The sequence below is a fragment of the Nyctereutes procyonoides genome, unplaced genomic scaffold (genome assembly GCF_905146905.1).
Source record: "Nyctereutes procyonoides isolate TBG_1078 unplaced genomic scaffold, NYPRO_anot_genome, whole genome shotgun sequence".
NCBI classification, from domain to species: Eukaryota; Metazoa; Chordata; class Mammalia; order Carnivora; family Canidae; genus Nyctereutes; species Nyctereutes procyonoides.
Genome location: NW_026575133.1, coordinates 11179327 through 11194361, shown reverse-complemented (window position 1 = coordinate 11194361; position 15035 = coordinate 11179327). Strand labels below are relative to the sequence as shown.

Sequence of the window (15035 nt, the reverse complement as noted above, 5' to 3'; positions counted from 1 at the left end):
ACTCCAAAGGAGGATATCCATGATCGAAGTTACTATTTTCAGCCACTAAGAGATTAATGACAGTGGAAATTCCCCAGAACTATATGTCTATGGTTGTATACATTTAAATGCTCCCTGCTCTTGATTCAGTTTAAAATGTTTTCCAAAAAGACAAGCACTTACAACTTTGGAGTTGTGCCTTAGATGATAATTGGGTAAAGTCCATACGTAAAGCTAAATTTGAGTGTTGTTAAAATTACCCTGGATAATCTTTTAGGAAAGTCCATGAGGGACATGATCATGCGTTCTCAGTAAATCCAACAGAGCCATTTTGCCCCGCCCCTTGAGTGCTGAAATAAATTGCTATTTCTTTGATTGATCAGTAAATGCAGTAGTTTAGCTTGCAAGATTTATACCTTTAAAAACAAGAATTAAAGTCAATGCAGGGAGATGCTCTTGCTCAAGAGGAGTGTGGGAATTGAGACCCAATCAGGAAGCAGCAGATCTGAGTCACTCTTCTTGTGCTCTCTCTCCTGGGAATATACTCTTTGTGTGGAATAAGTCCCAGCTAAACCAAATGCTGTTCATAACCTAACTGAGGCTAACACTCAAGTCTCCTGAGCTCCTAAACTGGCATCCTTTCCTTTGTATTATACTTTTCTTCTCTTGAAATAAATTAATAGCTTAATTAAGATAGCAGATCCCCCCCCCCACACACACACACACACAAATTTTGATATACTGCAGGGCCATTAAAAAGTCCCGTGGACCTAAGGAGCCCTGGAAATGGCCATTTAAAACCAAAGAAACATCTTTGGATCTGTTACTGGAGTGTTAGGAAACACATACTTTGCATTGCTTGTTCATAACCATCACACAGATCACTGTCGACACTTGCCCTCAGTAACATCCAGCCAGTCTGGAAGGAAAAGTTGTACTTTGAGCCTGAATCAGCTGTCTGTCCCCTCCTCTTTCTATACCAGATGAGCATCCTCCATTACTAGTCTCATCCCAGGTATGAGGGTAGAATGCAATGATTAATTTCGCTTGTCCCCAGAAAAATAGGAGCCAGTAGAGCAAATGAATGTATTATGTGATCCAAGCAGGTGTTTATTATTTAAGGCAATGAGATGCCTTATTACAATGCCATTACACCTTCAAAGAATAGCCCCAGCTTGGGTGGAGTTATCTGCCAGAAAGGTGCCTGTACTTCCATGGCCTTCTATCAAAGCCAGGACTGCCTTAGCTGGAAAACTTCATGCCCACCAAAGGAATTAAAACAAACCACAGTTTCATCTTCAAATTTTCTGTAATCATCCACTGCCATTGTATCAACTCTTGAAAGACCATGGTTACCTTGAGCTGTGTTAAAATAAATAAATAAATAAATAAATAAATAAATAAATAAATAAATAAATAAATAAATAAATGAATAAATAAAGATAATGATAATATGGTACTGCTGCCTAGAGAGGGGGATGGGGAGACTTTTAATGCCACTGCTGCTGTTAAAAGCATGAGGCCCCCCCAGACTGGGAGTCCTGGTGACAGTTTCCTTCCCTTAACTTATTTGGAGATGAATGAGGCAATACATATGAAAGTGCTTTGAGCATTTTGGAGGACAGATACTGTATAAAAGTAAGGTAATATTATTATCAGTATGGATCTAGTTGTCTGTGTGATGGGGGATCGATGGGAACAGGGGCGTGGGTGGTGCAGAGGCTGACAGCAGGAGGCCCAGATTCCAGCCCTGCATCTGTCGCTAACCTGCTTTGAAGCCTTAGACTGGCTTAGCAATTTCTCTTTCTCTGTTTTTTGTCTGTTTGTTGTTTTGGTTTTGGTTTTCACATTTTTTAAATTAAAGTAAACATTACTCTGAATATAATTTCCTTGGAGATGCCTCACAAAAGTTTGGTTCTATGATCAAATAAGCTTAAGAAAAAAATAAACTCCATTCTGTGTCCCTTCCTTCAAGAGTATCGGTAGGTCACTGGTGTCAAAAGCTCTAGGATGTCCTGTGAGCAAGAAAACTATATAATTCAGCATTAATCAAAGCTTTTTACAAAGGGATCCATAAAAAAAAAAGTCTATTAGAATCCATCAATGCTGGTGTCCTATGGAACAGATTTTGGAAAGCACTCTAGTAAAAGATTCCAAAGGTCACTTCTCATTTTAAAATTTTGTGCCTTAGTAAAAAATAGCCAACATAAAGTGTCACTCTGTGTAGAAAGAGCACATTTTCCTGATGGAGAAGAATGTAGACAAGAAGAAGAAAGAAAGATGACATTTAAATATGTCAGATCTTTCAATTAAGATATCTGAGACCAACATTTTTTAAGTCTTTACAATGTAATTGGATTATATGGAGTGAGCGATCTGATCTTGGCCCTTATCTAGAAATGGCCATTTGAATCTGTTATTGTTACTAAACTAGTTCTCTAAGTGACCTTGAAACCCTGTGTTTTGGTTCCAAAACTACAAAATAAAGATTTATATGAGTTGGGATAATATAGTTGATGCACTCTTGTCCCTAGCATTTATTAAGATATCTGTGGTGACCTGGACTTCAAAGGTTCACCAGTGCACAAACTCATTCCAAAGGCACAGAGGTGGGCAATAGGTATGTTGTCCATGATCTGTGGTTAAATATGGGGGCCAGATCTGTGCTTAAATATTTTAACTTGAATTCAGGGAAGATACTGCAACCTACTGGTGGGGGAATGTGAATTGAAAGCAGTTATTTGAGGATTTTAAATACCAGAATAAGGATTTGGGTCTTTGTCCTTTAGGAAGTGGGGACCCATAGAAAGTTTGGCCCTCAGTTGTTGAATGGCCCTTGGGCTAATTTCTATAGCTAATTCCCTCTGTTAGAAAGAAGCAAAATACTTGCATGAACTATTTCTTATTAGGTATACTAGCCAGTCCCCCAACATTTGCAGTGAACAGAAAGGCCATATGACTCTTGCTTAATCAACAAAGGGGATTTAAGGGCTTATGTAACTGAAAATAAGTAGCATGGATGGAACATACTCTGTGCCAGGCACTATTATAACGCTTAATCACTTACACCTAGTAAGTGATTTAATCCTCACAACTCCATGGAGGGCATACTGCTATCCGTTTTGCAGGTAGAAATTCTGAGGCACAGAGTTTAGTTCACATAGCTATGTTGCAGAGGTAGTTTGACTTCAAGGTCCATTCTTTTAACCATTGTGTTCTACTGTTCTCTCTAACTGAAAGGTTTACAGGTGCGGCAGGCTTCTTAGTTGTCCACAATCAAAGACCCAAAAGCATTCACAGAATGTGGCCTATCTCCCTTTTGAGCCTATTTTCTTCAGGACTGGTTTCATCCCTTGCCTCCCCTGCCTCCCCTCCAAGATATGTCTCCATCAGATCTAGACTTTTTTTTTTTTTAACTTTTTGATAATACTGGTATCATTCTAGAATTACGTCTTCTTGACTTTATGTTGCATACCCAACACTGATCCAGCCAGTGTGGTCAAGGATATTGAATATCCCGAATGCTAGGCCAACAAGCTTTTCTAGTGCTGAGGATAGAAAAAAGTAGCAAAGACTAAGTACAGGGAGGAAATTTGTCTGAGAGTCATAAGGGTGTTTTTCAAAGAACATCAACTACCATTATTAGAAGAAATGGAAATAGACATTTGGCTGATAGAAGCAATGGCCAACTTCCATACCAAACATAAGTTTACATTATTGATCCACGTTGAATTAATGGGAAGGATTCATTTTTGGCCTCCCACTCTGTATTCTTTTTATAAAATCATTATCAAACACTAAAGTATGGCACATAAGACCCAAGTAGGGGTGAGGAATATAAAACTCTTTGGATAAAGACTTCTTCCTTCTGGGATCATAGGATTTCACTGTGATCATGGTAAAGGAGGAAAAGACTTGTTCTTCTGTGTTTAGAGCAGGTTCCAACCGGAATTGCTGATTGTTTGGTTGAGAGAACATGGACATGTATTACAATGAGAAATTTAGGTTAGAAGTTATGTAGAACTTTCTAGCACTGAAATTCTTGCCAAAGAAGATTGAAAAATCTCTTGAAGCTTTTCAAGGGTGGAGGATGATCCATCTGGGAAGATTTGAGTACTAAGCTACACATGGGCTAAGAATCTTTCCTTATTGCTCTTCTTTCTTTGTGTTTACATGTAATTCTGTTGTATGTTTTGTTTTGATTTCGGGTTTTTGAAAGTTATACCAGTGTCTACTGCCTTGAGCAAAGGCAGTAGATGGCTGCCAAAGCATATGCACAGAAGACAACAAGCCTTGGTCTGTGTTATCCTCCCCGCCAGACATCCACTTCTCTGGAGTTTTGATGGGGAAGAAAGGATTTGGACTCATCCCCTGCCTCCTCCACTCCCCCACACCTGCTCACTGCCTCCACGTTACCTTTGCTTTGTTTTTATCTCCAGGACTACCAGAGTCTGAAAGCAGGCTACTTTTTCCCTCTCTCACTTAAGGTTTCCTGCTAAACTTCTCAGAGTAAAGGTTTAGATAAACCACTAAGTCCTTGAACGCTTATTGACCTGAAAGATTAGTGCTTTGGGGTTCTCAGGTGTTTTCCTCAAGGACTTCTGGGAGGTGCTGAGCCTGGGGGAATGGTTTGGAAACTTTAATGTGCATATGAATCACACAAAGATTGTATTTAAATGCAGATTTTTGATTCAATAAGTGAGGCCGAGATTCTGTGTATCTGACAAGCTTGCAGGTGATGCCCACATTGGTGGCCCATGAACCACACTGAGAGATGCAGGACTTGTTGGTTTTCTCTCTCTCTTTCTCCAACTTTTCCTCATTTCTGCCCCACATAAGCTTTCTGAACATGTACCATGTTTGTGCCTGGCAAGTATATCAGGATGACTGATTCCCCAAAGTCATACACACTTGAAAGTATTCTTCAGTTAGCTAATGAGGTAACTAAATTATAAGTGAGCTACCAAGCATCTCTCTGCCCTATTTTCTCATGATCTTACTGCCTAACCCTACATATAACAAAGGAAATATATGATTAACACTTTCCTTATTAATTATTATTTGACAAATATGCAAAAGGAAAATTTTCACCTTCCATGACAGTGCCTTAAGAGCCTAGTCTGGTATTCTTCACAAGATTCTGCTCTCTTTGGACATATGCCATGTTAATGTATGAATCTCATCATCCTTTTCACTTCTCTTTGTCCTCAGGACATGCATGTCATCAGCACAGATGAGAATCAAGTGTTTGCAGCGGTTCAAGAATGGAACCAGAATGACACATACAACCTCTATATCTCAGACACCCGTGGGGTCTATTTCACGCTGGCCTTGGAAAATGTTCAGAGCAGCAGAGGTCCAGAGGGCAACATCATGATTGACCTCTATGAGGTATGTCACGAAGTGTGTGTGGTCCTGAGCCACTGCAATGTCTGGGCTGGCAGGTGAAGGCCTGCCTTTGGCCATTGCCTCCATCATTTTAAGTCCAATTCTTTATGTGGCCTCATTTCATTTGGGGGAGGCGAGGATTTGTAGAACATTTTTATTGGTTAAGTTACAATCCACACACCACCTCTGGGAGGCATCCTTTTTTGATGAAGTCCACAGGCCATGATGTCTCGGGACCTGGAGAGAGTGGGCAAACAGGGTGTCATAGTGTGAGCAAAGGGCCAGTGAGCATGAGGGAGACATCTTTGCATTGCACTAGAAGATGCTCCCATTGGACCTTTTTTTTTTTTTTTTAGGGAATTTAACTTGTCTATCACTTAATGTTCTCACATAAATATTTTCTTAAGCCATTGGACCTTTCTAACCTGATAACTTTCACTGATTAATTATCATCTCCTCAGATGGCCAGTGAGTGAGAGCCAAGTGTTAGGTCTTTCTCTCCTAAATGGGAAGGGGGGAGGCAGAGACAAAAAACCAACTTCCCTAAAACAACTATGGACCTTTGTTTCTCAAAATGACCAGGATACAAAATAAAATCATTTATGTTAGAACGGTTAGCTTTCATAACAAATGCCATTTAAAGCACAGCTAGGGAGAAAGAAAGCTGCTGTTTGAGGATGGATTTTAGCCATTTGTCAGTCTTATCTTGCACTCTGAAGGATTTATAATGGGTTATAATGAGCCATTACAAAATGTATTCAGAATTTGGGAAATGCACTCATTTACTTATATCCTATCTGGAAAAAAACATCTAACACCGATTCAAATATGTACAGTCCTAATGATGCTATCTTTTGGTTGATTATAAGTTCATAAAGTCAGGAAGTTGTTTGTATAACTAGAAGCAAGGGAATTATATTGAAGAAAGGAACCAATTTCATTTAATAATTTAAACCTATCATTGTAATTCCATTTAATGTTATCAACTCCCCCCTTCTCCTTTAGGAGCTCTTGGGGATTATCTTCTAGTATCTAAACTTCTTTGTATATATAAAGTTATATTAACAAACTTATATGCTCCATTCAAAGCCCAAACTAGCATTAGACATAGTCTGTATGTATATATTTAGAAAAATCTACTGCAAACTTTTTTTACACATTCACAAGGTTTTTCCACTCTTTTTCTGTCCAGGTTCTAGATAAATATAGTAGTATCATATATCTCAGCCTCAAACTGAACATGTATTCTGGAAAACATTTACATATTCTGGTGATTTAGTTTCAAATTTATGTTGGATAAAATTGTGATTTACAGTATAAATTTTGGAGTCAGGCTGCCTGGATTTAAATCCTTGCTACACCAGATGTATGTATTCTAGAGACAAAGCCAAGAATTTCCAAGCCTCAGTTTCCTTGTTTAAAATATGGAGCTATACATGGTATCTACTTGATAGAATTTCTGAGGATTACTTAAGTTAATCTTCTTACCGTATGTATTATGAACAGTGCCAGAAATGCATCAATGCTCAACAAATTATAGATAGCATAATTAATATTATATTCCAGTGAAGTTAAGCCCCAATATAATGTTCTATTCTTATAGTCTTAAAATCTACCCACACTGTTTAAATATCCAACACACTTCCAATATTTTGGATCTCTGTTTTTTCCTGTATTGCACTTAGCATGGCCATAGGACATCGTTTAATGCCAACTAGTCATCTTGTTATAAACAAGTGTAAATTGCCATGCTTCTTTCCTCATTTGTAAATGTCATACAAACATTTAAATTTTAAGCATTCTGTTGAAATTCCATGTGTTTTTGTGCCATATCCCAGCACTTAGAATGGATATATCTTGCTTCAAGAGTCTAATAAGTCAAAGCAGCTGCCCCAGATCAATCACCTGGTTTGCTACCTTGGCCTTGACTCTGTCCTTGTTCTCCCAAAAACATTTTCTGATTTTCAGGTTGCATTTTTCCTTTTGAGAATAACTCCTCCCCTCTTTTCAAGTTATTGTGGAAGAGTTTTTTGGGAGATAAACTTTGTTTTCTGCCAAAACAAAGACCATTCTAATTAGTCCCTTGATGATAAAAGAGATGACATATTTGGACAGGAACGATTTTGCAATGTTCTGTTATATACACCTGTTTCCATGAATGGTTTTCTGAATTCAGACATTGCTAACAGGTATGGAATGAGAAGAGGAAAAAGGGTGACTTCTGGACATGGCAAATCATTCCTTGGTTAATGCTTGTGTTTTTCCTTTTATGTCTCTCTTGCAGTTGAGTATCTGTAGGGAAACTGTTGGCTCTTATTATCATCTCTATAAGCAGTGGTGTGACTGCATTATGTAAAGGTGTTCTGCATCCCAGGACCCCGGAAGAAGAGTCTTTGGTTTTATTAGCCTGACAGTTCGCAGCAACTTGAATTGAAATTGATGTGATCAGAACGGCGGTGCCGTATCTGCTGATTACCTAGATAGAAAGAGTATTGGCTGACGTGGAACCTGGCACAAATGTTCCTTAAATCTGATTGTTCTGGTTAGCAGGAAGCTGAAAGCCATCCAGCATGAATTTCCCAGTAGAATTGCAATGAATGATGAGTGCTTAGAGATAAATGAAAAGTAAGAAAATCCATAAATGAATTAATAAGGAGCATAGATGAGCAACATATGAGGTAGGAGTGACAAAGACAGAATATATGGAATGCACGTCTGCTCATATTTAGGGGTGACTGAGGGGGGTGGTGTGAGTTCTTTGCTTGTATGCTTCTGCATGCCAATTACCTGTCATTCCTGTGTGTTCTTTAAGCTGTTGTGGTAGAGGCAGACTGTGTAATATAATACATAATGGTGTGAGTCTGTGTATCAAGGATATATATTGTTGATGAGTCTTTGAGGGAAATCCAAAAGGAAGCACATTTCTCATTAAATTCAATAATTTTGTTCACATCACACTTTGGAACTTTACAACAAATATGGCTCTCTCTGCCCTAAAAGTACTTGTATGTATATAATAACATAGGGAATGTTGGGGACAAAGTGTTGAGTGACCATCTTACATGGTTTAATTATTGAAATACCAGAGTAATTTGTTCAGTGTCATTTGGTCACTGAACATGGACCACATTGAAAGAGTTAAGAAATGTGAGCCAAGAAAGGTGGCCAAAGAGCAAAAATGCTGGATAGTGATTTTTGTTGATGAGAGATTATAATAACAATATATAAAATTGTGGGTTCCAGTATGTGCTAGGCATTGTGTAAAGAGCCTTCCATAATTATCTCATTCAATCCTATAATAACTTTATGATACTGGGACTCTAATTACTTCCACTTTAAACATAAGTGAATGGACTCAGAAAATGCTACCATTTTTTCAAGATTATAAAGCTAGTAAGTGGCAGATTTAGTATCTAAATACTAGAGTATGTAAACTCTTAACAGCAAACTATTGGTGTCTCTGGAAAGATTTGGGCTTGTATTTGATCGTGGTCCAGTAATAGCCCTAAGACTGAAGGCCATTGAAGGACAGGATAAATAGTATTAGACTTTACCTAAAAGTAGAAGAACCCAGACAAGAAAAAGAAAACAGTCTTGGCAAAAAGCCAACATAAACATAATCCACAAATGATAGTTCTGGACCTATTCACCACCTTCTGACCCAAGTCCTAAGTCTGCATTTACAGCTAAATTCAGGAAGTGCTATCATTGTGCCTCCCAATTTTGTCTGGTGGATGTGTTTTCATAAGAGAAGCCTAGAAACAAGCATCCTAAAATTCTGTCATTCTTGAATAGCACAAATGCTCCAATGGCATCACGTGGGATGGGTAACAGAAGACAGTATGCCTGATGGTACCCAGAGCAAAGGAGACAATGATGAGTGTGTCTGAGACGTGTGATTCCTAGTGTTTTTGTCTGGTGTGGATGATGAGAGGGGGTCTGACAGCTTTGGACAATATCCTCCCTCCTCTGGGAAGGGAATATTAATTAATGATGATGAAGAGCACTTTGGCATAATGGACAATGACAGTTCACCCCAGCCAAGTGGAAAGGGTTGTGTTGGGAGTGAAGCCACTTGGCTGGAAAATTCGGAATGCACAGAATGTGCACATACATGAATAAGCACAGTGGGCATCATGGAAGACATAACCAATGAGCAGTGCATGTTTAGTTACACACATCATGTCTTCTGCATGAGTTCCCCCTCTTTAAAAGATAAAGCTCAACAGTTGTGATGATGTACTTATACCTTGATTTCTTGGGGGAAGTTGTCTCTTACAATCCCACCATAGGAGGTAGAGAAGAAAAATGCTCTCCATTCCAGGGCATGTTTCTTATAGGATGTAGAATGTACCATCGAATTACATTTAAGTTTATTCTCTCTTTAGGAGAGGAATGCAAGGGAAGAAATAGGGAAGAAAATAACGCCTGGACGTTTTAGAGGGAGTGGTCTCCTTGACTGCAGAGGCACCCCTGGCCCCTCTCCCTCTGAGTATGTGTCTCTTCTGGCTGCAATCCTCTCTTTAGAACAGAAAAATATCCTATGTCCAGAACCGAAAGACATTATGGTCACAGATATATTCTCTTTCTTGCCATACTTATTGATTCATAATTTTTATTATCTTCAAATTTTGACACTTTGTAATTGAAGTCTGAGATCAAGAGGGTAAGAGGGATCATCTCTCAATTAGCAGTAGAGTCAGAAACAAGCAGAAACTCTTGTTCAGGGGTCTTCCCAGCTTAGCCTCTGCATGGTGCATACAAAAGAAAGATTGGGACAGAGGAGCACCCTCTAGAGATGCGTATAAAAAAAAAGGAAGTGAATAGGTAGAGACATATCAGCATGTTATCCAAGGGAGTGGGAGATGAACAAGGGGAGTAAAATAAAAGAGAAGAGGGCAACACTCTGAAGCTGTCATCCTAGGGCACAGTAAGTGTACTGATGTGCTTTGTGATGAGCTCTGAGCTGTAACACTTCATGTTTAACATCTAACCAAAATGGTGTTTTGGCTCATATGAGATTAGAGAATAAGAAATAATAACTAATTAGCTTTGAGGCTTCTGGAATCAAACTCCCCATATGAGAGGCAAAGAAAAATAAGTGGCTTCTTAACACCCTCAGCATTTTTCTGAATAATTCAGAAAGGTAAAAATGGTAACAGGTCTTTCCCCCAAAAGAAGACAAATTCGCAACAGTAAGATGTGTTATTCCCATAGAAGTACCTTCCTCAAAATCTGTGTCACTGTGAACATCTTCCTGAGGTCTATTACTTTTTCCAGTCCTGTGCCATCTCTTAGCCCCCGCTCCATTCCACACAAATATGCACACAGAGTGAATACTGAGGGAGGTTATCTGGCAACATAAACGTCCCCCATCCTCAGTGGAACCCCAAACCTTATACCTATGTATACACATACATGTGCACACACATTCCACATATGGGGCACTGATGCTGCTCCTTGATTTCCAAAGTTACATACAAAGTAAGAAGCTAGAAGTTTCAAGACATATCAGGTGAGACCTCACAAAAAAAAAAAAAAAAAAAAAAAAACCCTTGAAGGAAGTGCCTTGTGCATAGAGGTGCACCATGACACAAAGATGGGCTTCTCAGGCCTGAAGCAGAAGGAGCCGCTGATGGCACAGAAAACTTAGGAGCAGGGGTGACCATCTTTGCAGACCAGACCAAAAAAAGCAAGAAAAATAAAAAGCCACCACAAATGGTATTTTCACAGATAAAGTGCCTTGGCCGCAAAAGGAAAATAAGCAGACCCATGCCAGCTCATCCCCTATTGTCACACACTGCCTCCTCAGCTTTGGCAAGTTTTTATTCCCCAAGATAAACCTGAAGGCCAAGCTGCCAAAGATGAATTACAAAGCGCAGCTCTATGCTCAAGTGGCATTTGATAATGCCAAGCAGCCGGGGCCAGTAAAGTCACAGCTTCTGCAAATCAAATGAACCAGCTCCTAAACACGTATAACCCTGCTCTGACACACTTGCCAAAAGAGGGAGAGGGCAGGAAGGAAAATGGGCAACAGAACTAGTGGAATAGGTAATAATTTCATTATTTCTGTACTTATTGTAACCTAGAGTGTTGAATGGTTAAGACAGCGTTGTTTCTCATGGACGAGTATGCTGCAGAGGGAAAAATGAGTATGACTTTGTGAAAATTATGATTTATGAAATTTCGTTTTTAAAGAACTGGCAGTTTAATCATATTTAAATATGTAACAGCCTCTGGAACATATTTAAAAGCAATATGGGGTTCCCTGGTGAGCAGTCCTTATGGAGCTGGTATAGTGAATAAGTAAATACTATTCCTAATTATCGTTCCATCCTTGGGAGGTACAGTGCTCCTGGAATTTATGTCTTCCACATTTGTCGAGGATCAACAATGCATAAGAAACTGTCGGCTTGCTGTCGATGGCCCAGAAAGAGGCTTGTTTTCCTAAGTAGTTTAAAGTATTCCTCCCAGCTACTCGTTTATACCATTTATTTGCTTAACAAACTTGTCATTCCAAAGGAATGCAAAGTTGGCCCAACTCTAAATTATCCCATATGCCAGATCAGCAGGTACAAACTAATGAGGTTTGACTGTGTCAAAAGCCAAGGTAAAATGTACATATTCTGTTGATCGAAACGCAACCTCTGAGTTGAGAAATTCAGAGCTGTGTTTGTTAAAAGAACACTGGAAATCAGACAGATTTGAATGTGAACCCCAACTCTCTCTATCATAAGCAATTAAATTTTGTCTACACCTCAGTTTCTTCATTCATAGAATCTGGGCTGTAGCTGTCAGGCAGGTTTGTAGTGAATGCCAGAGGCCCTGGGCATAGTGCTGGGTGAATGGCATTGAGTCATGCTATTTTTTCATCCTTTTGCTTAAAAACTTTCATATTCTCCTCTAAAGCGCTGAGATAAGTGGGTTCAAATATACTTGTTAGCTTATCCACTTACTCCCAATCTGTGCTCTACAAAGCCACTCATTCTAAGTTCACCTGTTTCCTTATCCTTAAATGTGGCAGCTGGTAACTATCTCATGGTTGCTAAGAATTGAATGAGATGGCCTGTACTACACTGTTGCATGTATTCAAATCCTTCTTTCCCTGGCCCCCAGTCTTTCTGGGCTGTCATAATTCCATGTAGAGTAAAATAGGTATGAAGTATTTAATACATTCAAAGATTCTTGAAAAATATGGTACACAACTAACGATTTGTTATCACACGGTTTTGTCAAGTTACCAATTTTACCTCTTTCCTCAAGTATGGAAGAGAGAAGGCAATCATATTGTCAGAGCCAAGTAATTAATAAGGACTCTTGACAGTGGGAACGTCGAACAAGTGTTACAGGAATGGAAGAGGGAATGATTTGACAATTTAGGGAAACCACTGCTTCTTACCTTTAAAAGCTGTTCTCTTGTTCAGTGTATTTCCATGGCTTAATAGAGCCATCTTTTTACAGAAGAAAAAGAGGAGAAAAAGCAATAGCAATTGGATCATGAGCTTTAAACTGACCTTTCTCAATTGCCCAAGGCTGTAAATAGCTCAACGATTTAGATAGTTATTAAGAGCATAGTCTATGAAGCCATCAGCTCTGGGTTAAAATTCCAGGTCTGCCACTTACTCTGTGTGACCTTAGGTAGCATGACCTTGGAGAAGTCACTTTACCTGGATGAGCCTCAGTTTCTTCATATGTAAAAAAAAAAAAAATAAGTCATACTTAGGAGAATTGTTACAAAGATTAAAGAAAATAAAGTATTTAAGTCCATGGGTGCTATGCCTAACATAAAATTAAAGTAGCCTTGTTTATGCATCATTTGCCAGGCAGCAGAACTGAAAGCACCAGATTATTAACTCCAGGCAACTGCAAACTATCACAAACCTACCTTAGACGAAGTAGGAAGCTTCCATCAAACTTAGAATACAACTGCCATATTGTAAGGGGCATAGATCTATTGCTTTTGTGTCCCACAGTTCAGGGAGTCATTATACTTCAGCATTACCCCTCTTCCCCCAGCCTCACCCTCTCTTTCCGCTAAGACAAGTTCTTACAGCTGAATTTGACAGTATGCTTATTTTTTAAGTAAACAAATGTATCCTATCTCAAATTGATGTATTTTTCAGCCATGTCAATTTTTCCCAGGTAGCAGGGATAAAGGGAATGTTCTTGGCTAACAAGAAGATTGACAACCAAGTGAAGACTTTCATCACATATAACAAAGGCCGAGACTGGCGTTTGCTGCAGGCGCCGGACACGGATCTAAGGGGGGACCCTGTGCACTGCTTACTGGTGAGTTTTCACCTTGGAGAAGAATGTTGCACACACTGGAGGGCGAAAGTGGATACTAAACAAGCAGATGAAGGTGGTTCCAAGGCTTGTTGTTTAACTGGTGAACAAAAGGGGACAGAGCTGAGCATGAAGGCAGAGTGTGTGCAAGAGTCACTATGCTGCCTTTTGTGAGGTACTGGAAAGATAAGAGGGCATGAGGGGGTTAAGGAAGGCATCACATCAAGGATTCTGAGTTTGCAGCCAAGTTCTGTTGAGGACCTCAAGTTATAGTTTAAGGGAGAATGTGATAGTTTCCATCTATGTTGGGGATATACACCCTTACTTTCCCATGAATGACTTGTTATATATCCACTGATACATAAATTCAGCTGTAGAATTGATGAACTGAAAGCAAATGTAAATTTTGTAGATGTGTTTTCCAGCAAAGGTGTTTAATCATATTTTCAGAGGCGTTTATGCCTCAAACAAGGATAAGAACTAATCCAAACCCTCATATATACTCTTTATAATACGTTCTGTTCATCTGTGTCTCATTCTGTATAGCTGGGGTTGGTAAACCATATGACCTGGGAGGCAAATATGGCCTACCACTTGTTTTTCTAAATACAGTTTTACTGGAACATGGTAAACATGTTATAAACAAACATATAAACATGCTTGTTTATATATGGACTGTGGCTGCTTTTGCCCCACATGGCAGAACTGAATAGACATGGCAAGGAATGTATGGTCCATAAAGCCTATAGTATTTATTACCTGGCCCTTAAAAAAAGAAAATCTTACTGACCATTGCTTTGAAGTATGGTCTTCTTTTATTATATGAAGGTGTCCAGGAAGGGGATCAGAGTTGAGTCTTGCCTTCAAGGAGTTTTCAGTCCTCTTGAAAGAGACTAGATTAATAAATGAGAGATAATAGGGCCACATCTCACTCCTCATAGTAGCTCTGGTGCTGCCCCAAGCTTGATGTGTGAATAGATACTGAGTGAACACAGAAGGAGGGGAGGAAGAGATTAATTGCAAAACAAAGTATACCCAAGTGCTAATTTCTGTGAAACAGTTTATCTAAAGGAGAGATCTGTATGTAAACCTTGAGGGGAGATGTCTTAGTTTTAGTTTGAAGGGTTTGGTTGTGGACACACACACACGAATACGTATCAGCGTTCACAGTCTTCATACAATTCCAAAGTTGATGTTATCCACACGCAGCTTGCTTTGTCCCATGAAGTCTGAACAGTCACTTTGCAGGTTCATCTCACACAGCTGTAGGCAGGTCACCCTCTTACTCGAGAAGATGCCAGCAGCCATGGCTTGACCTTATTAGTTGCAAAGGATATCACAGTTGTCACTGTGTATCAGGGAAGCAGTCTAAAATTCAGCCT

General features: G+C 39.3%; 1 protein-coding gene across 1 annotated transcript in view; it reads left to right on the top strand.

Moving 5' to 3' along the window:
• SORCS1 (sortilin related VPS10 domain containing receptor 1) overlaps window positions 1-15035 on the top strand; it is a 495004-nt gene that overhangs the window by 378102 nt on the left and 101867 nt on the right. Inside the window, 2 exon segments of the mRNA XM_055300554.1 lie at window positions 5191-5370; window positions 13510-13656. Coding sequence (XP_055156529.1) covers window positions 5191-5370; window positions 13510-13656 — 327 coding nt within the window.